This window comes from Canis lupus, chromosome 26 (genome assembly GCF_003254725.2).
Source record: "Canis lupus dingo isolate Sandy chromosome 26, ASM325472v2, whole genome shotgun sequence".
NCBI lineage: Eukaryota > Metazoa > Chordata > Mammalia > Carnivora > Canidae > Canis > Canis lupus.
Genome location: NC_064268.1, coordinates 19,929,740 through 19,956,621, shown reverse-complemented (window position 1 = coordinate 19,956,621; position 26,882 = coordinate 19,929,740). Strand labels below are relative to the sequence as shown.

Sequence of the window (26,882 nt, the reverse complement as noted above, 5' to 3'; positions counted from 1 at the left end):
GGATCCTGTATTGCAAATGCCACGGGGAAGCGTTCTAAGAAACGGTGTCATTGGCGGGCTAATCTCAACACATTCCAGGCCTTGACATCCTATCAGAGCACTCAGAAGAATTAACCTTCAGTAGGAAGGCTTTCCCTGAAGGGAATTACCAGCATCTCAAACTACAGACGGCCTTGATATCGAACAAATTTATTAAATGCAAACATATTAAAAATGTCAGGCCAGGTCCACCAATGGTCTATCTGGCTCAGAAATCTGATGACAGTGGCCCCAAGGGGAAATTCCTAAGACCATCTGGCAGTTACTCTCTGTGTCCTTGATCAAACCATTTGAGCATATATTAGACAGTCCATCATTTTCCTTACATTGTGCTAGAGGATCATTATTTATTGATGCATTGAAATGCTTTCTGAGTATTTACCATTTCCATCTTCTTCAGAGTAAAAATAATCATTATTAGTAGTGGCATTTTCATAACTACTCTCTGAATGCTTACCACGAATTTGTTATTTGCAAAATGTAACAACTCTGTGCAGTAGGTACTTTCATCACCATTTTATAGATGAAGAAATTGAGGCTCAGAGAGGTTAGTTAACTTGTCAAGATCACATAGCTTCTAAGGGGTGAATGGGGCTAGGACCTGGACTGAATTTTAAGCCCACAGCTTTCTCTTGTAAGAGCCCTGTGGCTTGTGCCTCCCAGCTGCTGGGTATAAAAAAAAAAACAACAACCTTCTTTTACTTGTTTTTTTTTTTTTTTAAAGATTTTATTTATTTATTTATTCATGAGAGACACAGAGAGAGAGAGAGAGAGAGAGGCAGAGACACAGGCAGAGGGAGAAGCAGGCTCCATGCAGGGAACCCCATGTGGGACTCGATCCCGGATCTCCAAGGATCACACCCCGGGCTGCAAGCGGCACTAAACCACTGCGCCACCCAGGCTGCCCCCTTTTACTTGTTTTAAGTCTATTTCTTTGAGGGTTTAAGGGTCCTTCTTCAGTGACAGAGGACAACTACATTTCGTAATGCACCTAATTGTCTAATTGCTAGACTGTACACCTGAAACTATTATATGGATGTATATACTAACATAATATACTAATATTGTATGTCCACTATACTTCAATAAAAATAATATATTTTTTAAAGGAGTCCTTCCTAATTTTGTGTCATAGGCTCTCAGGACTGCTTAGGTACTACATGATTGAATAGGCTTCAAGACTTTCCTTCCTGACTTCACCTCTGGCGGCAGTGGATTTGAAATATACTGGTGTTCTCCAAAGAGAGAAAGAAAAAGAAAAAGAAGAAGAAGAAGAAGAAGAAGAAGAAGAAGAAGAAGAGAAGAAGAAGAAGAAGAAGAAGAAGAAGAAGAAGAAGAAGAAGAAGAAGAAGGAAGAAGAAAAAGAAACCTTGGACAGGCAGGATAAAATACACATAAAACACACTCTCTGCTTCTGTCCTATCACACCCCCATTTATATCATATTTCCAACACCCACTGCTCCAGCACCCTATTGCTCCCCTAAATAGTGCAGTATCTGAGTGCTTCCCTGTCTGTCTTCTCACTAGACAGTGGTTGCCTAGAGGCCACCTGAGTCTTGCTGCCCTCTGGGTCCCCACATGGTAGGGGTCCCCCACACACACTCACAGAAGGAGCCAGGGGAAGGAGTCAGTTCAGTGCATTCCTAACCTGTCCTGGGCAGCAGGGTCACCTGAGTCTGTAGCCCATACTGCCTGAGCTAGCCCCGAACACCCCCTTGGGAAGCCATCCCAACCTCCTCCTGAGCACGAGTCTCTGACCCAGACACTGGCCAATGTCCACACAGCCAGTTCCCCAGGGGCAGGCCGGGTGGACAAGACCCTCTCCTGCAGGAGGAAATGACCTGGCTAGGGAGAGTGACCACAGGCTTGTTCAGCAAACCTGGATCTCAAGTCCAGCCTGAGCCCCCAGTAGGGAGGTAAGCTTCCTGCTGTCCTGTGCCACCATACTCACCAGAATATGTGGCTAACCAGAACACTCCCTGCCTGGCCAAGTGATTTTAAATTTGGATTCCAAGGTATCTGATGAAGACTGACCAGTTGGGTTGTTCATAAAATGGCACAGTCAGAATATTGCAATGTATATTATCTACTATCTCCAAAGCGGGAGAAAGTATTTGCAAGGTACATAACTAGCAAAGAGCTTACATCCAGAATATCCTACAAATCACCTAAGAAAAATAGCCAACCGTTTGAAAATGAACATATGGCTTCAATGGGCAGAAGTAGCTAACCAAATGGTCCATCTACTTTTTTTTTAAGGATTTCATTTATTCATGAGAGACACAGAGAGAGAGAGAGAGGCAGAGACATCAGCAGAGGGAGAAGCAGGAATCCCACAGGGAAGGAGCCTGATGCGGGACTCTATCCCAGGACCCTAAGATCATGACTCAAGCTAAAGGCAGATGCTCAACCACTAAGCCACCCAGGTGCCCCGGGCATCTACTTTAAAAAGGTGACTTGGTTCATTCCTAGTCAGGGAAATGCAAAACGGGACCACAAGACACCTCCCCCCTCAGGATGGCTAAGATGTGAATAACTAACAAAACCAGGTGCTGAGCAGGATGGGAGCCTGGAGTAAACTATGTTTACAAGATACTTGACAGAACCATTTGGCTACATCTACCACAGTTAAGGAAACAGGTGTACTGTGATCCAGAAGTACTACACTTCTAGGTCTACACCCAACAGAGATGCATACACTGCACCTCCTTCCCAGATAAAATAACATGGGAACAAATGTTCCCAGTCGCCGTGTACCTAACCACCAAAATCTAGATGCAACCTATGTGTCTACCAACAGCAAAATGGCTAGCTCATGATATAGTCTCAGAAATAGCAAGGAGAATGAACCAACTACTACATACGATAATATCAGTAAGTCTTGTCTGCATACATGGAGAGAAAAAAATAAAAGCAAGAACACGTAGATGGTAAGAATTCATTCAAGGAGCAACATGAGCAGATAATTGAGAAAAGGTGCTCAAGCTAACATCTGGTTCATCACCTTCTCCCCTAAACCTGTGGGCACCTGCCTTGATCTTCCACACAATTACTCCACGTTGGCAATGTTGGCCCTACGACAGGAAGCTCCCCTCACCCCATTTGCCCGAGACTTCCCTGGTTTGAGAATCAGAGATCCCTCGTCCAGAGAACACCCTCAGGCCTGCCCAGAATCCAAAGGCTCTGGAATTACAGAGATGGAGACTCAAATTCCAGTTCCTCCAAATGGAAGAGCAAACACAACTGGCCTGAACCCTCCCCAAAAGCCAGCATCATAAAACAAAGAGGAAAGACAGACTGAGGATCTTTGGCATCATGAACACTGAATGCAAGCACTTCTGCATTCTGGGTTGGATCCCTCCTGAACATGGAGAAAAATCTCTACGAAGAACGTTAACGGGGTGATAGGCAAAATCTGTGTCATGGAAAGATAAGATCGAGGGGTTGGCAAACTTTTTCAAGGATCAGAGAGTAAATATGTTTGGCTTTGCAGGCCAGGGAAGAAACGGAAGGAGATACATATAGGTAGGTACTGTACTTACCTAACCACATTAAAATGTAGCCTCTTGGGGTGCCTGGGTGGCCTAGTCAGTTAAGCATTTTCCTTGGGTTCAGGTTGTGGCTTTGGGGTCCCCGGGATGGAGCCCTGCCATCTGCCTTCCTGTTCAGTGGGAGGTCTGCTTCTCCCTCTGCCCCTCCCCCCGGCTCATGCTCTCTCTTGAATAAATAAATAAAATCCTTAAGAAAGATAAGACATAGCCATTTAAAAACATGAAAACCATGCTTAGCTCTCAGGCTGTGATAAAAAACAAAAACAGACCACCACAACAAGAAACAGGCAATTGGATTTGAGCCGGATTTGGCCCGTGGGCCATAGTTCATTGACCCCCGGATCAGAAAACAACATATTATCAATGTGAAGTTTCCCTCTTTTGATTAGAGCAAAAGGTCATCATGTTTGTGACTCTTTCCCCAATAACTCGGGAAACAGTTATCTGGAGAGAGAATGATAAAGCAAAAGTAGTAAAAATGTTACAAATTGATGAATCTAAGGGAAGGATAAACAGGGATCATCTCTGCTATTCTTGCCACTTTGAGATTCTTTCAAAATATGTTATTTAAAAAAAATACAGTTCCTCCCGAATTCTGTACTTTGGACAAGTGTCCTAATGCTGAGCTTCCTCCAGCATAAAAGGAGCATAATACAGGGACGCCTGGGTGGCTCAGTGGTTGAGCATCTGCCTTTGGCTCAGGTTGTGATCCCGGGCTCCTGGGATCGAGTCCCACATCAGGTCCCTGCATGGAGCCTGCTTCTCCCTCTGCCTGTGTCTCTGCCTCTCTCTGTGTCTCTCATGGACAAATAAAAATAAATAAAATCTTAAAAAAAAAGCGGGGGGGAGGGGAGCATAATACTGGCTGCTTTCCAGGGGGAGTCAGGGCCCATTCCGCGAGTTCTTACTCATCCGCAGAACACCTGCTGCCTGCAGATCCACCTCTACACTCTGGCCCCAAACAGAAACAGGCGTGCTCACATGGTGTTCACTGCATTCACATAGGTTCAGGGGCTCAGATTAAGTCATGGCATCTAAGTGCCTGGCCCCATGCCTGGTGGCCACTTGCCATCAACATAATCATTGTTAAGATGGCTATGATTACCCTGATGGCTGGCTGGCTGCTCTGGGGGCCCAGCCCTCCACAGTGCTCGAGGGGGACAGGTCCTTTTGGGGAGATGTATAGATATCACTCTCTGCCTATGATGAAACCAGCCTTCCCCCACTTCATTTATAATAGCATCGGAAGTGTCAATATTTGTGGGGTGAACAGGCCTGCGATAACCATGTTCTCACCCAATTACAACTCGGTTTTTATCTCCTCTGACAGGAGGTTATGTTAATATTGAATCAATTCACTCCAACATCATCTTTAAAGAGGAAAAAAAAAAGTCTTTTCAAATAAAATACCCAGGCCACCTGTCCTGTGGTTCTTGGCCGAGGAGAAGCATTCCAAAGGTGCTCACTCACGCAAAAGACTCCCATCAGAGTCATCTTCCCAGGGCGTATTATTATTTTCAATGTCTCATGGAAGCATGGGTGACACGTGGTGACAAACGTCCTGACTAAAGGCACTGGGGAGGAGTCAAGGGCTATCAAGTCTTGGGCACACTGGTGGGGGGACCTCAGGCTGTTGCCCAACCCTGGCTGGGAGTTCATCATGTGGAAGATACCCCAGGCCCAGTGGGCCCTCCTGAAGGAACACTGAAATTGAGCCCGGATCCCACCCCCTTTCCTCCCATGGAAAGGTCCTACAGGGGTATTTGGGAGCTTTCCAAAGGGACTCGAGGGCCCAGAGGTGGCAGAGAGCCAAGAGGAGACACATTCATGGTCTTGGGGTAGCACATACTAAACTCCCAGGAGTTGAAGGCTGTGGGTTCAACTCTCACCTTCATCTCTTCATACCTCCATGACTTTGGAACAGTCTCCTGGTATTTTTACTTAGGTCCCTGCCTTTAAGGTGGTAGAAGGTAAACGGGGAACACAGGCAAGCAAAGGTAGTAATTGCGAGAGACCGATGTACTCTTCTAAATGTAAACCCAGGAGACAGTGAAGGTAGAGAGGTGGGCCCTCACCCAGCCTGTGGGAGTCAGAGACGGCTCTCAGAGATGATGCCCTAACCCCAGCTCAGGAGAGAACTAGATGTTCAGCAGGAGAAGAGGTTTCAGTGGGGAGAAGCAAGAAGACATAGCTTGGGCAAAGGTGGGAAGGTGGGACAGGTGTAAGGGACCCCAAGCTGTCCCTTAGCTGCCGGTCAGAAGTGTCAGGAGCACAGGAGCCAGACTGCACCCGTCAAGGTCGTGTCAAGGAACTTGCACCATACCGTATTCTGAGGGCAGTGGGAAGCCACTGAAGGCTCTTGAGCATAAAGAGCCAAGATTGCACATAAATTTTAAAATTCTCTCTCCAGGGGCGCCTGGGTGGCTCGGTCCATTGGGTGTCTAACTCTTAATGTTGGTTCAGATCATGATCTCGGGGTTTGTGGGATCGAGCCCCGCATCAGGCACCACACTGGGTGTGGAGCCTGCTTGGGACTGTCTGTCTCTCTATTCCTCTGCCCACCCCCCAAATTCTCTCTCCAAAGATCAGCTGGGAGTAAGATGGTTTGGACAAGGCCAGAGGCCAGAGACGTGAGAGAACCCCAAATGAGAGCTACGAGTGGTGGGTGACATGGGGGGAGGACAGGAGGGACAGACTTAAGAGCTGTTTAGGGGTACAATGATTGAGACTTGGTGACAGCTTTGTGCTCAGCAGCCCCCCGCATGATTTCAGTAAACACGAGAGCTGGTGAGGGGAACAAGGGTCTCCACTTGAAAAACGCAAAACCATATTTCCTTTGGGGAAGAAACAAAGGTCAAGGGCATGAATCCAACTAAGAAAAAACAAAACAAAAAAAGCAACCACCGCCCCGGAGAGGACATCCTCTTCGATGTTCTCGTCGGAGCCAGGTGCCAGCATCTGCTCCTCACAGATGTTATTTATACATGGCGATTATCTCAATTATATATCTTGGTTGTTGAGATTGCTTCTGTCTCCAGATTAGTTTGTTTCCAGTGGAAACATTCCATGGGAATTAATTAGTAATTGGCTCCTAAAGAACAGGTGTCAACAGGACAACCCCACACACTGCCTCGCCTACCTGTTCTACGAGGTCTTGTAAAATCGTGTACCCAGAAACCAGTCTATGAAGCCAGCAGGGAGCTCCTCATTTAAAAAATCATTGTCTTATTGGTTTATTGTTTTTGTTTTTTTGTCATATAGTTTTTAATCTAGAGAATTCACTCGAATCCATGGTCTCGTGTTCTTCTGACCAGCTCCATAACAGGGAATATCGTGCCCCTTTTTTCAGTGAGAAAAAGGAGGCCGAAAGGCAGGGTGGTTTGCTCAAAATCACACAGCTAATTAGGTAGCAGAGGCAGGATTGGGACCCAAGAAGGTTCTACGCTCCTTCGAGGGGTCTTCCTGATTTTATTACCAGAGTCTTAACCTTCAGGTGTTACCTGAGATATAGCCAAAGCTCCCGATGGAGGGAACCTGGGTGGAATGAGCCAAATAGTGATCTTGGGGTTCTAGATGGTGGGGCAATGGGTGAAGATGCCTGTCCTTAAGGCAGTTATTTAGAGATTCTGGAAGATACTCTGTCTAAGGGACCTCTCCCATGCTGCTGGTTGAGCCTGGCACACGGCACATCAGTGCTTTGGCCAGGACCTGGAGTCCTGCCATTTCTTACAAGCACTTCTGATTACATCCATCTCCGCTCTGTAACTCTCCATGGCTCCTCATCACCAAACCAATCATGAGCCAACTCCAGTCTCAACTCCCAACATTCCCCTCTCTGCTCTCATCCCCCGCCACCTACACATGATACTCCAGCAACACCACTGTCAAGAGGAATAGTTCCCTGTCTCCACGTGCCTCCATCCCTTTATGCTCTGCTGCTCCCTCCCCTAGCCAGCAATCCATTTCCATAAAGAGACAGCTGAAGCCGCCAGCCCCCCTCCCACAGCTAAGCTAAGGGCATCCTCTTTTGCTAACCCCCCACCTCCCACCCCCTGCCTGCCTACCATTCCTCTGGTAAGGAGCTTATCCCTCTGCTTGGCAAGTGGCTGCTCCTTGCTCTGCCTCTTGCAGACTGGGAGTCCCTCAAGGGAAGGGGCTGTATGGTCTCCTCCTTATCCCGGCATCCTGGCCTCCGATCTGTCCCAGAGTGACTGAGTCAGTATCTGCTGAATGCAAGTAGTTCTTTAAGAGGTATATTCCAACAATTTCCTCATCTGTGCCCTGAGAGAGGAAACCTTTCTCTGGATTGTCTGGCACCATAGTTAGCGAGCTGTAAGGGCTGCAGGATGTGTGTTCACTGTTTCCCAAGAGCCTCGCTGGCTTGACCTCATCAGCAACCCCTCCACACACTGGACCATCGAGTGAATGAAAACGTTCCACTTTGAGAAAAAGTCTTGGGGTGGTCACGTTGCATGTCCAAGGTCACAAGATTAGCAAGTGCCAGATCCAGTCCTCTTGACTCAAGTGTAATTAATTTCAAAACAGCCGAACAAAGATCTGTCACACTAATACAAATTCGCTGTCAGTTTTCTCGCCTGCAAAATGGACTCGTGGCCGCTGACCTTGAAAGGGAGTTTTGAGAGATAAATGAGGCCCATGACTCCCACGTGCTGGTCCTCAGACCAGCATCCGAATCCTCCGATAAGGATGGTTTAAAATGGAGGATATCAGGTGCCAACCCAGACTTCATGAAGAAAAACAAAGAAAAGATTATTGGGGGTGGGAACTGGAATCTGTGATTTTAAAATTTGCTTAAGTAATCTGATGTACAGCAAGTTTGGGGATCCCAAGATACCAAGGAAAAGCCTGGTACATAGTAGGTGCTTGACAAATGTTAACAGGACCCATATTATACCAACTAAGTTGCAAAGAAGACTGAGCAAACAATGATACAAATAAGTGGAAAACATCCCACACCTCAATATGAGTATTAAGGGAAATAAATAAGGTTCTGAAATAGGGACTTGCAAGGGGTCTCATGTAACTTGGGTGGTCAGGTAAATTCTCACCCCGGGAGAAGGAGAAGCAGGTGGGGACCCGAACATGTAGAACCCGGGAGGTCTGGATTTTATTTCAAGGGTCATGCAAAGCCATTGGGAGGTTTTGAGCAGAGAGTAACATAATCTGATTCACAGTTTAGAGGATTGCTCCTCTGTGCCGAGAATGGATGCAGAGGGGACAACAATGCCGTTAGGAGGCAATGGACCCTTCCAGTCTGGACAAAATGATATCTGGGATAAGTGTCGATGGAGCTGGCTAGTAGGGACAAACTTGGGGCTGGTTTGAAGGTTATGGGACTTGTAGATGTTCTGGTGGCAGCAGTAATTGCAGTATTTAGCTAATCCTTAACGTAACTGCAGGAGGTGGGTATTTCTGTTTGACTCATTTAACTAATAAAGAAACCATCTCTGAGAGGTCGAGTAACTTATCCAAGGGCACACAGCAATGCATGTCTGAAAGCTGTGGATGCCAACATTCTTTGCCATCACATCAGACTTAAGTTTCACGAGGAAGGGTACCTGTCTAACCATTGTACACCTAGACGGAGCGTATCACCTGACACACAGTAGGTGCTGCATAAATCAGGAAGGAAGGAAGGAAGGAAGGAGGGAAGGAAGGAAGGAAGAGAGGGAGGAAGGAAGAAAAGGAGGAAGGAAGTTGCCCAGGGCCAGACCCAGCACTCCCGGCCCAGTCAACAACAAAGTTAGCTCCCTCTCTGTTCCCCCTCCCATCTGCTCGCCCTGCCTCTGTCCCTCTGAGCCTTCAGGTAAAGGACAAATACCTTCCCTGGGAGGGGAAACACAGTGATGCCCAATGTCATCACCACTCTATTTGATTAGCTCTGACACCAGCATCCGGGACACGTGTGCTGGGAGCCAAAGCAACTGTAGCCTGACCCCTGGTCTACGCGATCCCATCCTTATAACGATTTCCATGACAACAGCAACAGAAAGCCAAGGCTGTGAATTCCCTTTGATAGGAGCCGGATGCAGAGATGAGGAAGAAGGACTTTCAGAAGAATGAAGCTCTTTGATTCAGCTCGAGGCGCCTTCATTAAATACCACTATTTTTCAAGAACACACATTTTAACCCTGCAGAGGAAGGTTTCTCATGAATACTTAAAAAAGGAAGAAGAAGGAGGCACAAAACCATCCTGGTTCTTTTTCAAGAACAATCACCTGTAGGGAGGGGGATGCTGGGTGGCTGTGGCTTTAGGAGTATTTGTGGGGAGGTGAAGAGCTCACGGCCCCCTGACAAAGAGGCTGCGTGAACCCGAGGCCTGGCCAAGTGCTCCACTATCTCAGCCCACATGAGGCAAGTCAAAAGGCCACCCATGTGGACAGCCAAACAGGCAGGCAAAAGAACCCCTAGATCCTACAATTAGAATCATGAGCTGGATATGAATCCCAGCCCTGCCACTCAGCTGCTATGCTGCCTTGGGCGTACCACTTTCCATCTCTCAACAGGATTTCCCCATCCGTGAGGTGGGCACAATATCACTTCCCCTGCCCCAGGGGTAGGAGAGGGTATGAGGATTGAGTGAGGTAACACATTGAAGCCCAGGTGATTCTGGTTTTCTGACCTGGCCATGGAGAGAATAGAGTGACCAACTGTCCTGGTTTGTCTGGGGCTTGCCCAGGACAGGGGACTTTCAGCCCTAAAACCAGGACAATCAAGGACAAGCCGGGATGGTTGGTCACACTAGCCAAGCATGGTTGCTAAACAAAGGAACTGCTAAAAATCCTAGAATTTTTGAGAGAGTAGAGCCGTTCCGTGTGGTCTCGTTTAACAGCATTGTGCCTGTGGGGTATTCTCTCCAAAAACCCACCAACCTGGTCCAATCATGAGAAAAGCATCGCAAAAACCCAGATTGGAGGGACACTTTACAGGATACCTGGCCAGTGCTCCTCAAAACTGTCAAGGTCGTGAAAAGCAAGGTAGGACTGGGAAACTGTCCCAGACCAGAGGAGAGACTGGGCCTGCACAAAAGAGAACAGAGAAACTAATGATATCTAAATTAAGCCTAAAAATTAGTTTAGAAAAAAAAACTGTGGTTGGGGGCAGGGGGAGGTTCTCCTGTAGCTAATAATCTCTACGTGAAACCTTTCATTTTACAGATGGGAAACTGATGCAGGGACAGGACGTGTAGAAGGCTCTAGATCCAGTTTCTAAGACCTGGAGCTAGACTCTGCTGCCTCTCACTGCTTGCCTGGGAACCCGCTGACCCTCATGAGCTCCAGAAGGAAGAGAGAAGATTACTGGTTTTGGAGTCAGGGAATGTGGGTTCAAGGCCCAGCTTTGCCTTTAACTGGCTGTGTGACCTCAGGCTAATCTCTCACCCTCTCTGTACCCTGGTTTCCTCATTAGGTGAATGAGTCCATTGACATTTATTCAGTATTTATTACATGCGGTGGACTGGATGGGCAACATCAGACACAAATAAAGCATAGTCCTGCTATCAGGAAGTATATAGTTTTGCCTGAGACTCCAAAAAATACGGATAACCCATCTGAGCTTCTGGGGATGGCAGGGCTAAGGCCATGTGATAGGAGGCCAGAGAAGGAAGAAGAAAGGAGGGCAAGAGCCTGAGAAGGTGAGGTGGTGAAGGCAGCAAGAAATACCTTCCAGCTCCCCACACCTGGCTTCAGCACAAATGGTTTACCCACAGGACGTGTGGGTGCACGCATCAAAAGCATGGGCGCAACACCCCCAGTGGGGATCTGAGCATCCATGCCTCGTTCCAGCTCCCTGTGGGGTTGGGTAGCCAGTCCTGTGTCCCTGCTCTGGGACCTCTCTCCCCAAGCCCCCCACCACTCCACTGTGGGATCTGGCCCTCACATCTCTCAACACCTACCACCCCGGGCCATGCCGCCTGCACTTGGCACAGCCCAAGCCTGTCCCACCCCCCAAGGTCTCTGGCCTCTGCCTGGTCTCACTGCCCATCTGTCTCCAGTCCTTCTCTGAGGCTGCCAGGGAGGGTGGAGCCCTGAGTTCGAATCCCAGCTTGGACACTTTCTAGCTATGTGACTTTGGGTGGGTCTCGTCCCCTCTTTGCCACCTCCTTTGGGAACTGGAGATGATGTGCCATCCTGCATGGCATAATTGGTACATGGTGGGCACTCCGGCAGGTGACAGCCAAAGGTAACTCATTACCATTCTAATCGGCACTGTCGGTGGTGGTGGTTGTGCAAGCTTTGCTGTATTAGCACGATCACTGGTGGCTTCATCTCCAGCGACCACACACACATGCACACACCCACACGCACGTGCTGCACCCAGCCATTCTGCCTCAGGCCCCTATTCTGCCCATGTCCTTGAGGTGCATTCTATTTCAGCCCTGAAGAAGGGAACTGGGCTCATCAGTCATTTATAAACCCATCCTCCTCATCCTCCACCTCCATGTGACCTGCCCAGCCAGCCCCTCAGTGTCGCCCATCTTCATGCAGGTCTGGGAAAGTCAGAGGTCACTGCTGTGGCCACAGCCATACCTGGGACAGAGAGCCACTGTCCCTGGCTGGCTGCAGCATCCTCCCCAGCCTGGTCCTAAAGGGACACCACGACACCCACCTGGCTGTGCACTTTCTCCAGCTCCTCCTTGCTGACTGACGTCTTGCCATCCTCCATGCTCCCCAGAAGGAGCTGCACATCTGACAGCAGTGCATGAGTCCTTTTGAGGTCCCTCCGAAGACGCTTCTCCACATCAAAGTCTCGATGGCCAATCTGGAAGCCAAGGGAAGGCTCTGGTGAGCTAAGATGGTAGAGCAGTGGACAGACAGGTTCCAAGTTCTCTGGAAGCAGGCTTGCCTGGTCTCAGATCCTGCCTCTGCCTCTCACACTGTGGGACCTTGGACAAGACCTTTCTCCTTTCCCCGAGCCTCATCTTCCACATCTGCAAAATGGGAACGGCACCAACCACACAGAGCTGTTATGGGAAGTAAGCAGCTGTTTAGCTGCAGGCCTGACTCATAATAAAGGCATGAGAATCTGAGCTGTGCTCCTTGCTGCTTTCACAGCCTGCAAGCATCAAAGTCACCGGCTCTCATCTTTTGCACCCAAGTCATCAATAAGGCCTCTCCCCACCTCATCAGTGCCTAGGGGTCAGGTGAGGCCCTCTGGTGACAGAAGTGAGGACAGCAGTTACCGGGGCTGAGACTAGCTAGGGCAAGAGAGCTAACTCCCCACTGGCTGTTAATGCTATTCCTATGGGTGCTCTGTCTCTGAGTTTATGAAAATTCATTGAGCTGTGCAGGTGGGGTACACCGTGCTTCCCCGCATGCATGTTACACCTCAGTAAATAGTTTTAAAATAGCTGTGCTGCTTTTGCTGGTCTAAATCGAGTTTTTTGTCCCTTGCGCTGGTCCCCTTTGCCAGGTTAAGGCACAAGGTCATTTTCTGCAAAGGGATGTTACCCAGAAGGGAGCACATTCCTTTCCCCAAAATCCTGAATGTCCTGCCCCTTCAAGTGGGCAGCTTTCCAGTGGCTCCTGCAGAAGCCACAACCTGGACTTGGTGTCAGGGGGGCGAAAACTCCCAGTGGCCGACAGTACAGGCTGAGATGAATGGAGGCAGGTGCAGGATTACCTGAGGCTGGACCCAAAACACTGACAGTCCGCTGTCTCCCCTAGAAATGGTGCTGATGGGGGGATCCCTGGGTGGCGCAGCGGTTTAGCGCCTGCCTTTGGCCCAGGGCGCAATCCTGGAGACCCGGGATCGAGTCCCACGTCGGGCTCCCGGTGCATGGAGCCCGCTTCTCCCTCTCCCTGTGTCTCTGCCTCTCTCTCTCTCTCTCTCTCTCTGTGTGACTATCATAAATAAGTAAAAATTAAAAAAAAAAAAGAAAGAAATGGTGCTGATGGGAAAGACACTGAGTATCTCTGAAACTCGCAAAGAAACTAACAGCCCCCCTCTTTAGGAGACTGGCGGAAAGAATGAGGACCGATCAATCAGATGCGGAGTTTTCAAGAAAATGCAGCGGAGGTGTTTGTGGGACCCAAATTCTACACACCTGGATACCTTTGTCTCTACAGAACCATTTCCTGGGATGCTCACAATGCCCCCAGAATATTCTAGAAAGAAGGTAGGGGTTGGAACAGGGTGGCCCAGGTTTTAAACCCTGGGGCCATTTGCTGGCAGCGGGAAGTATGGCTGAATCACGCCACCGCTCTGAACCCGAGGCTCCTGGTCTATAAATATAAGGTAAAAAAAAATAAAAATAAAAACTCTATCCTCCATGTTGAGATAAGACAAGGATCAGGCATGATAATGGATCAGAAAGCACTTTGTATGCTGTCAAGCGCTTTACAAATATAAAGAATTATGAGTATTGTCTGATGACCTAGAATGCACTCCTCTAGATTTTGCATTACTATTTCTCTGCTCCCAGTTTTGGATTCTTTGAAACATGCGTTGGTTCTTCAAATCTAACCTTTTTGTTCTCAGATGTATTGCTTTGTTAAGTTTCAAATACTGGTCTAATATATATATATATACACACATACATAAATGTATATGTTATATAATCTCACCTGCCGAGCTAAGATCAGAACCGGGCATGGTGCCAGGCCCTTCGTCACATGTTATTGCATTTAACTCCTGTGACCGTCTCTTAAAAATAGACATTATTATTATTTTTATTGCCTTTATAAAAGCAGAAATAGCTAACATTTATAGAGAGCTTCCTAAGTGTCAGACACTGTTCTAAACACTTTATGGGAGTTAACCTGTTTGGACCTCTTGGAGAATCTATGAGGTGTGTAGTTATTACAGTTCCCATTTTACAGAAGATGAAGCTGAAGCCTACAGGGGGAGAAGAAAGTGGCCCAAGATCACACAGGTAGTAAGTGGCAGAGTTAAGATAGAAATCCAGCTGTCCAGGGGTACGTGGGTGGCTCAGCGGTTGAGCGTCGGCCTTTAGCTCAGGGCATGAGCTCGGGGTCCTGGGATCAAATCCTGCTTCCCCCTCTGCCCATGTCTCTGCCTCTCTCTCTCTCTCTCTCTGTGTGTGTCTCTCATGAATAAATAAATAAATAATCTTTAAAGAAAGAAAGAAAGAAAAGAACAGAAAAGAAAAGAAGAAAAAGAAATCCAGCTGCCCTGATCAGAAAAAGGTAATTTCAGTGCAATGTATGATAACAGAGGTAGGTTTTGCTCCTTCGTCTAAGAGAAAGTATTGTGGAAGTACAGAGGAGTGTCAGCCAGCTACGGCTGAGATGGGATCAGAAAGAGGCCTAGGTAAGTGGGAGCCAGGTGAGGTGCAGGGAAGGGCATTCTAGGAAGAAGCCACACCATGAGCAAAGACAGAGAGCTGAGAAAGTCTCGTATATCTGGTTCCAGGTGATTAGCATGAGGGCATAAAACACGAGGTGGAGTAGGTCGTAGAGCAAGAGAAGTCACCTGGGGCTAGCTCACGTCTTGTAAGCGATGTGAGACTCATGTACCGTCTCGGGAAAATGGAGGTATAGCTGATGCAATTAGTAGAGTAAGGAATCTTCTCAAGGTTCTGGTGTGGCTCTGCAGGGAGGATTCTAACCCAGCATTAGAATGCAAGTCTCTAACCATTGCACTGTAGCGCTAGGGGAACCTGAATCCTGATTCACTAACTCGAGCCCAGGTTCTTCACCACGGTTGCATTCAAGCAGCATACTTGGCATCTTTCTTATTTTCTATCTGTTCTTGCTCTTTACACATCCCAGAGTATAAGGAGCATTCAGTCTCCTGCAGGGCAGGTTGGCATCAGGGGCATCCCCTGATGTTGGTGCTGACCACGGCTCAGAAGACCCTGAAAATGCTGTCACTCTGCCTCCTTTCCAGTGGGATGTTTGCAAATGAAACTTAAACAAAAATCTCAGACCACGTCACCCTCCCCTTCATAATGAATTGCAACAAGAGAGGAGAGCAAAAAAAGAGAGAGAGAGGGAGAGCTCATTAGGTTAATGGGAAATAAATGTCATTCTGCAAGTTCACATTCTGTAGCACAGAGATTCAAATTTGGATAAAGCTGGTGAATAATTAACCAATAAATCTAAATGATGTTTAGTGTTGTTGTGGGAAACTATATTCAAATCTCAACTGTTTCAACATTAATCACAAAGCCAAATTGCCTGGGGCAGTTGTTAAATGTCTGTTGAGCACTTAAAAAATATAAGCTGGAAATGCTGGTAGGGATAATCAGCCACTTTACAGATGGGGAAATTGAGGCTAGGCAAGAGAATGGATAACATTCTGAAAAAATCAACATGGGCAACTAAAGGTTTCTTTTAATTAACTGGACCTTAATCATTTTTAAGCAGCATAGTGCTAGATTTTAAAAATACTGGCTTTCAAATAATACAGACTTCATTTCAAGTCTACTTAGGCCACTTACAAGCTATATGATCTTGAACAATTTGTTTTAGCTTTTGAGCCTCAATTCTATTATTTATAAGAAGGAACTAATAATAACAGAGTATGTTAGAAAAAATTACAATCAAATAGTTATCTACAAGGCGCCTGGTGGTTCAGTAGGTTAAGCATCCGACTCTTGGTTTTGGCTTAGGTTATGATCTCAGGGTTGTGGGATGGAGCCTGACATTGGGCTCTGTGCTCAGCTTGGAGTCTGAGATTCTCTTTCTCTCCCTCTGCTCCTCCCCCAGCTTGCTCTCTTTTAAATAAATAAATAAATAAATAAATAAATAAATAAATAAAATCTTTAATATAAAAAAATTTCAAAAGCAAGAAAGGAATAAAAGAAGAAGCAAAGAAAGGAGACAATAAGACAGCAAATATTAAACACAAAATAAAAGAATAGAGGGACAGCTGGGTTGCTCAGTGGTTGAGCATCTGCCTTTGGTTCGGGGGTGGTCCCAGAGTCCCAGGATTTAGTCCCATATTGGGCTCCCCAAGAGGAGCCTGCTTCTCCCTCTGCCTATGTCTCTGCCTCTCTTTATATGTCTCTCATGAATAAATAAAATCTTTTTAAAAATAAGAGAATAGAAATAACTCCACATATATCAGTCATTCCAATAAATGTAAATGAATTAGAATCTCCTATAAAAAATTTGAGACTGAAATGCTGAATTAAACAAAACATACACACACACACACACACACACTTGGAAGAATTGAACATGAAGGAATTTAAAAATGTCTTGCAGCCAAACTAACTAAAAGAAATCAAGCAAAATAAAATAAGGCAAAAATCATTCATGGAGAAAAGACAGACCACATAATAATCAAAGGAGCAATCTGCTAAGTAAATGAAACAATAATAAAATTCGGTGCACCCAAAAATATAATCTCAAAACATGGAGAAACATGGAGTTCCCTTGGAGAAACTATTGCTCATGTGCACAGTGAGATGTATATAAGAATAGGCACTGTAGTTTTGTGTCTTAGGACAGAAACAACTGAATATCCACCAGTGGAAGAATAGAATTACAAATAAAAATAGTACTGTGTAGCAGTTAAGATGAATGAATTAGAGCTACACGTATTATCATGGACTGGTCTCACAAACATGGTGAAAGCAATAAATTGCAGAATCATATTACTGTATGTGGTTAAAGTTTAAACACACATGCCAGGGAATTCCATACTCCAACCATAGGATGATAGTCTCCTCTGGGAGGCAAGGAAGAAGGAAGGGGGAAGGAGAGAGGAGGAGGAGCTTTAAGAATGGAAACCACAGGGGCTACCAACTGTTTCTGAAGTGTGTTTTCCTTAAAAATATCTGAATCTGAAATGGCAAAATTTTAATTTATGTGAACCCTGGGTGCTTGGTGCATAAGCACTGATTCTATTATTCATTGTACTCTTTCATGTGTTTGGCAAACATCTTAATAAAACTTTAGAAAATTACCAAATGCGATCATTTATTTAAGGGTTCCAGCTTAGTGACTAACACCAAATTAGCATTTTATTCATTTCTAGTCACCTTCCGTTTGCACAGAAAATGTTTCATTTCAGCAACATCTATAAAAAAAAACCTTTCTTTACTGAATTACCTACTTTGTCTCCTTCAGTGGACCATGCTGAATAGAATGCCACCTTCTCCCAGTGATTTCTTGCTATCATTCTAGAGTCAAATATTGGGCTGGGCTCTCTTGCACTAATGCTAAAGAAAGAGTAACCCCAATGGCTCTGCACTCACTGGCCGGGTTGGCTTGGCTGAGACACTAGAAAATTCAGAGCAGGAAGATGATAAAGCTTTCCTGTCCATTCCTTCAGCTTCCAACCCTGACATTCAGTGCTATGGTGGTCCTGCCCCAGGACTCACTCGATCAATTAAAAAAAAATACAGGGGCTCCTGGGTAGCTCAGTTAGCTAAAGTGTCTGCCTTTGCCTCAGGTTGTGATCCCGGGGTCCTAGGATTGAACCCTACATGGGCTTCCTGTTCGGTGGGAAGCCTGCTTCTCCCTCTCCTGCTCCCTTGTGCCTATGCTGTTTCTCTTTCTCTCTCTCTGTCAAATAAATAAATAAAATCTTTTAAAAATGCACAATGAGCACCTATTTGTCTAAGGCCTGGCTGCCCTACATGACCGTTTGAAGAGGGGCCCACATTCCTTTGTGACCAGAAAGAGTAACTCTGGTGATTGACAGTGAGATCATTGCTAATTAAAAGACACTGAATGCCCATTAAGCAAAGACATTAAAATACACTCCTGTGATACTTGAAAAGAAATCACAGAAGCCACAGGCATCTCTCTCCGAAAGCCGGGCTTCATGCAGAGGCAGTACAGGCAGGGCAAGGAATATCTGGGAAATAGAGGAGTGATTCTCCCCAACTGGGAAATCAGGAGCTGGCGCTGTGCTCTGCTGCCCGCCTTATTTACAGCTGTGGATTTTTTTTTTCAAAGGGGTAGGTGGATTTTGTGCTCAAAGGACATTTGGTCATGTTTGCAGGTATTTCTGGTTGTTACAATGAAAGAGGGATGGTCTGCTGCTGGCATTTAGTAGATGGAGGCCTGGGATGCTGCTTGACATCCCACAGTGCATGGGACAGCATCCCTACAGCCAAGGATGGCATGGTTTGAAATGTCCACGGGGCCACAGTCGAGAACCTTGGTATACCACCATGGCAACCCCCCCACACACACACATACAACAAGGCTCTGCCCTCCAGAAGCTCAGAGCCGGTTCATTAGTTCACCCAAAGCCATAAAGCCATGAAGACACAGAAGCAGCCCCAGCTAGGGCTTCTTCTTCTTCTTTTTTTTTTTTTTAAAGATTTTATTTATTTATTCATAGACACAGAGAGAGAAAGGCAGAGACACAGGCAGAGGGAGAAGCAGGCTCCATGCAGGGAGCCCGATGTGGGACTTGATCCCCGGTCTCCAAGATCACACCCCAGGCTGCAGGCGGCACCAAACTGCTGCACCACCGGGGCTGCTCCCCAGCTAGGGCTTCTTTTTCCTTTTCTTTTTCTTTCTTTTTTAATCCCAGGGTTTGGGATTAGGCCCTGAGCCATAGGCAGAGGCTCAACCACTGAACCACCCAGGTGTACCCCCCCCCCACCTCCCCTAGCTAGGGTTTCAAGCTACATGTGCTTGACTCTGAGCCTGGTTGCTGCTAACAAAAGTCTTATTCTCACAAGGCCAGCTGCAAACACAGCGGCCATTCGCATTCATCCCCTTAAGCCAAGGGCTAGGCTGCCTATCCTCCCGCCCTGACAGCTGCTGAAGGCAAGGCGACCTTGTCTGTCCCTGCTGGCCAGGCCTCCTCTGTTTTTTCTCATGGCCCTTCCAAGAACCCTGCTGTGTGTGGACCCCCACCCCCCGCCAGAAGGTGTCCTTTGAAGACCCAGTGCATGTGGACAGGGCCAGAATTGATGGGCAAGAGGGCATTTGGGAGGAGCAAGTGGAGGCTAGCTGAAATGACCAGCTTCTGAGTTTTCCTGAAGACTTATTGAGCTGCCCTCCCCACCCCCCACCTTGAATCCATTTCTCTTAACAGGGCCTGGAGGCAGGGAATGTGTTCTCTGGAAGGTCTGCTGATGATTTCCTCTTACCTGATCACAGAGGGTTCCAATCAAGCCTTCCAAATCCTGCTTCTCATGGAGGACCATCTGCTTCTCCTCGTATTCTTGTTCCAGCTGCATTTCCAGCTGGCGGAGCTGCGGGCAGAAAGGGCAGATGCAAAAGTAGGATAAATGAGCTCCATCCGGACAAAGCCCACAAGGCAGGGAGACTGTCTGGAGGAGGGGGCGACTGGGAAGCTCGCAGTCCCTTAGCCCCGTCCCATGAAGGCCGCCCTAGCGATTAGGAGGAAGGCGTCTCTGTCGGAGAACTCAGGAGACTAAGAGCTTGGGAGCCCCACAATTATGAGGAGAGCTGGTCTGTGATGGCAAGCCCCCTGCCACTCACCATGAAGCCCTTGCCCCCAGTTCCCTACCCATTCCCTACCAACTGTTTCCTTCCTATGCCATGACCTTGCTTGAATATTGGCAAAATCTTGGCACTCTGACTTTTAAGGCTCTGGGCCACATTTACCCAACATGTTAAAATGCATCCACCTTCTTTCTCAAATAGACTGTGGATCCATTTTTTTGGGGGGAGGGGTTGCATTTGCAATTACTCAGTGTTGTAGACTACATGTTCAGGTCTCTCCAAAATTCCTATGTCAACCTTCTAAATCTCTCAGGTAGTATTATTTGAAGATGCAGCCTCTGGGAGAGAATGGGGTTCAGATAAGGCCAGGATGGTGGAGCCTCCACACTGGGGTCAGTGCCCTTATAAGAAGAGACAGCAGGGACCTCAAGAGGCCAGTTTGTCTGTAAGCCAGGAAGAAGGTCCCTCACCAGATGCCCAGTCTGCTGGCACCCTGATCCTGGACTTCACAAACAATCTCCAGAACTGCGAGAAGTAAATGTTTGTCATTTAAGCCCCCAATCTGTGATGATTCATTATAGCAGTCCAAACAGACTAAGACATTTAGGATCTGAGCAACTCATTTCATTTACATCTGGCTCTGATTTCTCTACTCACCCAGCAGAGGCAGGTGTTCTCCACTAACGTGAATACCCCACGACAACCGCTCTGCACACCCTCTTCCCCGCCAGCCTCTCTCCTATATGCTATCTTGCCCACCCTTCACCCTCCCTTTCCAAGCTGGATCAATGACCCTATTGCCCTGGTGGGCAAACTGAGTCCAAGAGAAGTTCTAAAGTACACACTCCTAAGTCAGTTGCCGCTAAAAGCAGTTACTGTTCCACCCTCTGGCCCCAGTTCTTCTGTCACCCTGGACAGCCATCAGCATTCCCACCCTGGTGGTTAAAGCAATTGATTTCCTGCCACGGCAAGAGACAGACGGAGCAGAGTGGGCACTAGATGTGAGGTCCAGGGGAGCATCTGTCATCAGGAGAAAAACACCTTTCTCTGACCTCATGCTCCCCCTTTATAAATCTGTCCACAGAAAAGCCTCAGGAGGGCCTGGGTCACATCTCCACCTCATCGGAGCCCTGGCTCAGGGCACTCATGATGCTTTGAGGCACTTCTACAATGCACCAGAAATTGTGCAACCTTCACGGGAGGGCACGAGGGCAGGGACTGGGGGCTTCCATCTCCTGACCCATGGAGGGCAAAAAGAAAGTACTGATTGATGGTCATTTATGGAGAAAGCAAGTCCATTTCAAAACTTTCTTTCAAGAGTGAGAGACACAAGGCCCTCTCCTCATATGTGCTTTTAGTGTGAAGACTGGCAAAGCTAAGATCCATTTTGAAAAATACACAAAAGAATAAAAAGTCTGTATCAAGCAAGCCAAAGTTTTCTGGAGGGTGATGGGTATGCAGGTGGAGGACTGAGGAAAGTCCATGCTGGAATGAGTGTGGGAACGACTGAGTTAAGAGGTTGTTGAATGCAAGACTTATCAGAGCCTTTGGCAAATTCCCTTATGGGAAGCTAAAGGGTAGAGCATTGCCCAATGCTGACTTCTGTCAATACTTCCCAAACATTTGCAAAAGAAAAAGAATTTAAGTCTACTGTTTTTGTTAAGAGACTGGGCTTTGGAGTGAGACACACCTAAGTTCAAGTCCCAGCTTGGCTACTTCCCGGCTGGGTAACTTTGGGCAACTCATTTCACCCCTTGAACTCTGGTTTCCTCATCTGTGAACCAGAACAACAAACTTTACAGAGTTCTTCAGAAGAGCAAAGATGCTGGTGGACATCAAGACCCAAGCCTGGTGCATGGCGCCCATTGGGTGTTCAAAGAATCCCATTCATTTCTCCCAGATATGTAAGAATGGAAAAGAAGCAGAAACTGGCCCCTCCATGCTAACTCCCGGTACTTTACAGTTTACAAGGCACTTCTCATTCTTTTATCTCACCTTCACAATAGCACAGGAAGGCAGAACATTTTCTATCCCTTCTTCTATTTCATGGGAGTCTCAGGAGGTTCTGAGACTTAACTCAGGGACACTCAGATTGGGATGAGTCCAAAATCATTGACTCTTTCTTTCCAATCCTGAGGAATTTGGGAAGGAATGCACTTGCTTCCTTAGAATGATCCATGTGAAGCCCCAGAGGGACTGAGCTTGAATGGGACCCCAAAAGGAATATTTGAAGAGCAGGACAGATGCAGTAGCATCAACCACTGGGGGTGAAGAATGGGTTCGGCTCTCAAACACCCCCCTGCAGTGAGGGCAGGGTACCAAGGAAGTCAGATCTGCCCGAGGATGTGCTCAGCTAGACTCCCATTTCCTGCCAAGGTTCTGACAATCACCAAGGCTCCCCTCAGTCCTGCCCAAGAGGATGCTCGGCTGTGAGCTCTGAAAGGCGCCAAGTTCCCACACCCTCCTTCTCTTGGATGGGTGAATCACACCTGGGAGCAAATGAACCACCCGGCTGGTTCCCTGGCTCCTCTGAAGGGCCGGCTGCATGGAAATCCACTAGTGCTTGTAAGTTTCCAACAAACAAGGATTGTTTGTACGTGTCCAACAAACAACGATTATATTACAAAACTGCGCAATATTTCCCCATCTGAGATCTCCTTGAGTCTTCACTGTGACCCTGCATGTAGCCATATTATCCTATTTTACAGATGACAACAGTAAGGCTAAATACTATCAAGGTTATGGGGTTTTTCCAACACCCCACACTTGGTAGTTGATGACTTTGGGACCTGACCCAAGCCCCCATTGACTTGACTCCAAGTAAAGCAGCAACATTGGCTTTCTTGTATGACTTATAAATTGACTGTGGGTGACCAGCACTGGATACAGAGAAAGATGTCAAAGAATAGCCTGGAGTTGAACAGTAGTTAAGGCTTAAAGTCACTTTCCCAAGATGGCACAGTTGTTAAGGTGGAAGGACAATGATCCAACACCCAGGCCCACAAGCCCTACAGCTCTAGAGGTCTCTGTGGACAGACCACTGAAGGAGCCAATAATGGGAATAAGCTTTGGGAAATGCTACCTGGCCCTTTTCTGGAGACCCAAATGCACACAAGACTATGAAGGACCTGGAGGGGGTCCCACAGTGAGAAAACCTATTCACTGAGCCATAATCCCAAGCTTTCCAGCCATTCCACTTAAAAGATTCATCTTCTATTCACATCAGTCAATGCATCTGTAAGGATGTTTATCTCAGCAATGGTTAGAGGAGCAGAAAATCCGAAAACCCTAAATACCCAACCACAGGAGACTTGTTGAACAGATTACAGCGGGTGCCTCAGGTGGACTGCTTTTAAAGCTCTTAAATATGTAAGTTAGAGCTGTATTTACTGACATGGAAAGAAGTCCAGGACGAATCGCTGTGTGAAAATAGTGGGCTTTGAGAAAGCATGACCCCATTTAGGGAAAACGATATTGCAATAAATATGTATGTGTGTGTACACAATGACAGAGAGCAATGAAGTGACTTTTAAAATAGTATTAATGATGTTTCTAGGTGGTAAGATTTCAAGGATTTATTACTTTCTTGTCCACTGTTTGAAATGTCTGCAGGAGCTTAGATGAAGTGTAAGAAAATATTTGCAAAAGGAAATAGCTAGAAGAGACTAGTCCCCTTCTTGAAACATGTAAGCCCTTTCCCCAAGCTATAAGGTCACATGGCATGATGGGCTTATGGGTGGATATCTTGAGGGTTATTATGCTCGACAGTTCCAGAGGATTCTGGAAGTTCCAGGACCATATTTAAGACAGGTACTTTTGCTCCAGCACCCATGACAGCTAAGGTCTTAGCTTAGGTGGATGCAGGAACAGTCTAACCCCAGGCCCTAGATTCCATCCCTTTCCACCCCACTCTAAGGAAGATGGCATCAAGACTGGATCTGCCAGGGCCCAAGGGCACATACCCGCTTCTGACAGGACTGACGGACATCTTCCAACTCCTCCTCCTGATCCTCACGGTCCTTCTGGTGCATTTGCTTCATCCGCTCGATCTCCAGCTCGAACCGCTGGCGGAGCTGCAGGGCAGCAAGAAGAGCAGCACATGAGGGCAACCCACACCAACCATGTCATCCTGCTCATTCTATCTGCATTTTTCATTTCTGGAGTGCAGGGTGAGAGTCAAGTAATCCCCGCAGGCACCCAGGAGGGGCAGAAAGGAGATGGATAAATGGCCCCCGTGCTACCTCTCCCTTCCTGCAGTCATTACAAACATCAGTTATCAATCATGCTCTTGGGGATCCCTGGGTGGCTCAGTGGTTTCACACCTGCCTTCAGTCCAGGGCGTGATCCTGGAGACCTGGGATCGAGTCCCACATTGGGCTCCCTGCCTGGAGCCTGCTTCTCCCTCTGCCTGTGTCTCTGCTTCTCTCTGTGTCTCTCATGAATAAATCAATCATGCTCTTTCCCACTGACTTTAGAAGGAAGGATCCTTCTCAACACTTTTAACACAAAGCAAATAAATGTGTCAGCCTTGGAGCCAGCATCGGTGAGGGTTTTTTGGATGGGCGGATAGGTGGGTGGATGGATGGCAGAATGGAAGTTTCTTTATGAAGATAAAAGGCCTACAGAGGGAGACCACTTGCTCCAAAATGTCACCATGGACAACCCACTTGGCTACTGGTTGCTTTGTGGGAAACCACCACGTTAGGACGCTTTAGGAGAATTCAGTGAGATTCTCCTGTCCGTGTAAAACACCTAGCACATTGCCTGGCACACGAATAGGCCTTTCTCGTTTGAAAACAGACAGAAAGGACTGCCCCCCTCCCTTCCTAGGAAAACAAAATTAAGAGCTGTGTCCCCATGGAGGAGATGAGTTTTTTAAATGAGAGCCTCCAAAACTTGCTCGGAGCTGACAAAGAGCCATGATCCATGACGTTTTTAAACTATGTAATTATGTATAGAAGGTTCTAGAATCGAAAGCAGATGTCGTAGGTTCCTGTTCCAGTTCAAGATTTTCTTTTCTTGATCTTTGTAATTGAGGGACTGACCTAAGCTCTTGCTTCACAAATTCTGTAGCATGTTAGCATTAAATAATAAGATTTTTGAAAAAACTTACATTCCAGGGCTTCACCCTAGACCTGCCAAATCAGAAGAATCTCCAGGTGCCAGGCTCCGAGCATCTATACTTCTAAGCTTCCATTTATCTGGGCTCTAATGCTGCTGGTCTTGAAGCGGCATTTGGAACCCAATACAGTAGATGGGTTGCAATGTAGAAAATTTCTGATCATTTACCACACCAAGCAGCACCTCTCACCAAGCCCTCAGAAGGTTACAATTGCTGTCCCTACCATGGAAATTAAATTGCAAAAAAAACCAATCTTAGTCTTTTAAAATGTTGACAATATTCTCTACTATGCAGAACTGTGGTGGAGAGGAGAAAGGAGAGTGTACCACAGAGCCCCTATTACAGTTCCTGGCATAAAGTAGGCTCACTTTAAATGTCAGCCTCCTTCCTCGGCTCCTTTAAAATGACAGAGGTTATGGGAAAATAATCCAAAACGAGGAGCTTAAGCAAGTAAATATAATATTTCTTTTTCATTTTTTTTCTAGCCCCTTGGACACCCCTGACATCTGCAATACCATTTATGTCAAGCTTATATGAGTTAACATAAAATTCCCTGGAAAAAGTGCTATATTGTGATCAATAAATATCTCCCGGATGTCTACAAGGGCACAGTGCAGCGTGAGGTTTTGGGCAAAGCTCAAGTGATTCAAGTGTTGCGTCAGCCTCACCTTTTGTGCACGCTAAGGATGGAAAATTAGGAAGGATGCATTAACTTTCGGGTCCCTGAGGTCGCAGGAATACATTTCTGCTCCCGAGCACCATGGGGTCCCCTGATGGTATCTTAAAGAACTTAACAGAATTTTCCGGAGGACTCACTTTATTCTTGACTCTGGGTTGTTATGCCAGCTGCTGCATCCTCCATGTCTCTTAAAGATCTACACAGATATTCCACCTCTTTCATGAGCCTCCCTGGATTCCTAGCTGGAGCTGGGGGAAGCCAGGGGATTGACAAGGCTCCAGTTTCATTGTACAGATGAGGAGACTGAAGTCTAGAGAAGATAGTGGGTTTGCCTATGGTCATAGGGATGCCTTGAGGGTCCCATGTGGATGTGACCATATTTCAGTGCTTTGAATGCCACAGGACTTTCTTGCCTCTGGGCGTTTGCACGGGTTGTTCCTCCTGCCTGGAACTCTCTTGGTGCCAACTCGGACTCATCCTTCAGTACATGTCACTTCCTCCAGGAAATCTTCCCTGATTATTCCCCCAACCCTGCTCCCAAGACCAGATATGCAAATTAAGCTTTCTCATGATACTCAGCATGACTATAAACTTCCAGAAGGCAGAGGGGCACATCTGTCTTGTTTTGTTTTGTTTTGTTTTGTTTTTAGAGAGAAAGAGAGAGAGCAAGGTGGGGGGAGGGCGGGGAGGGCAGGGCAGAAGGAGAGGGAGAAAGAGACAATCCCAAGCAGGCATGGAACTTGACACAAGGCTCATCCCAGGAACCTGAGCCAAAATCGAGAGTAATGCTCAACTGACTGAGCCAACCAGGCGTCCCTTGTCTTGTTTACCCCGGCATCCTTAACATCCACACCTTGCACGAGCAAAGAAGTGCTTGATCAATTCTCATTGGCTGAGTGAGTTAAAGGAACTCTGTTTTCTGAACTGCCCCAGACTCTGTCCCTCCATGCCCGCCACACCCAGGTCTCAGTACTTGGTAGGTTCCGTGCCAGTAAGTGAGTGTAAGGGAGAAGCCAGGGCAGGCACCCCAACCTTCCCACTCCTGCTTCCCCCTTATCCCTCCCCCCACTTAACCAGAGCTGCTCAGAGTTCATCTACTTTACTTATTTATGCTACCACGTCAGAT

At 47.0% G+C, this 26,882-nt stretch overlaps 1 protein-coding gene across 1 annotated transcript in view; it reads right to left on the bottom strand.

The window, feature by feature from the left end:
• MYO18B (myosin XVIIIB) overlaps positions 1 to 26,882 on the bottom strand; it is a gene marked incomplete at its 5' end in the record, with an annotated part of 239,487 nt that overhangs the window by 85,163 nt on the left and 127,442 nt on the right. Inside the window, 3 exons of the mRNA XM_049102131.1 lie at positions 12,220 to 12,372; positions 19,637 to 19,741; positions 23,918 to 24,028. Of these exons, the coding sequence (XP_048958088.1) occupies positions 12,220 to 12,372; positions 19,637 to 19,741; positions 23,918 to 24,028 (369 nt within the window). The remainder of the gene's footprint in view (positions 1 to 12,219; positions 12,373 to 19,636; positions 19,742 to 23,917; positions 24,029 to 26,882) is intronic.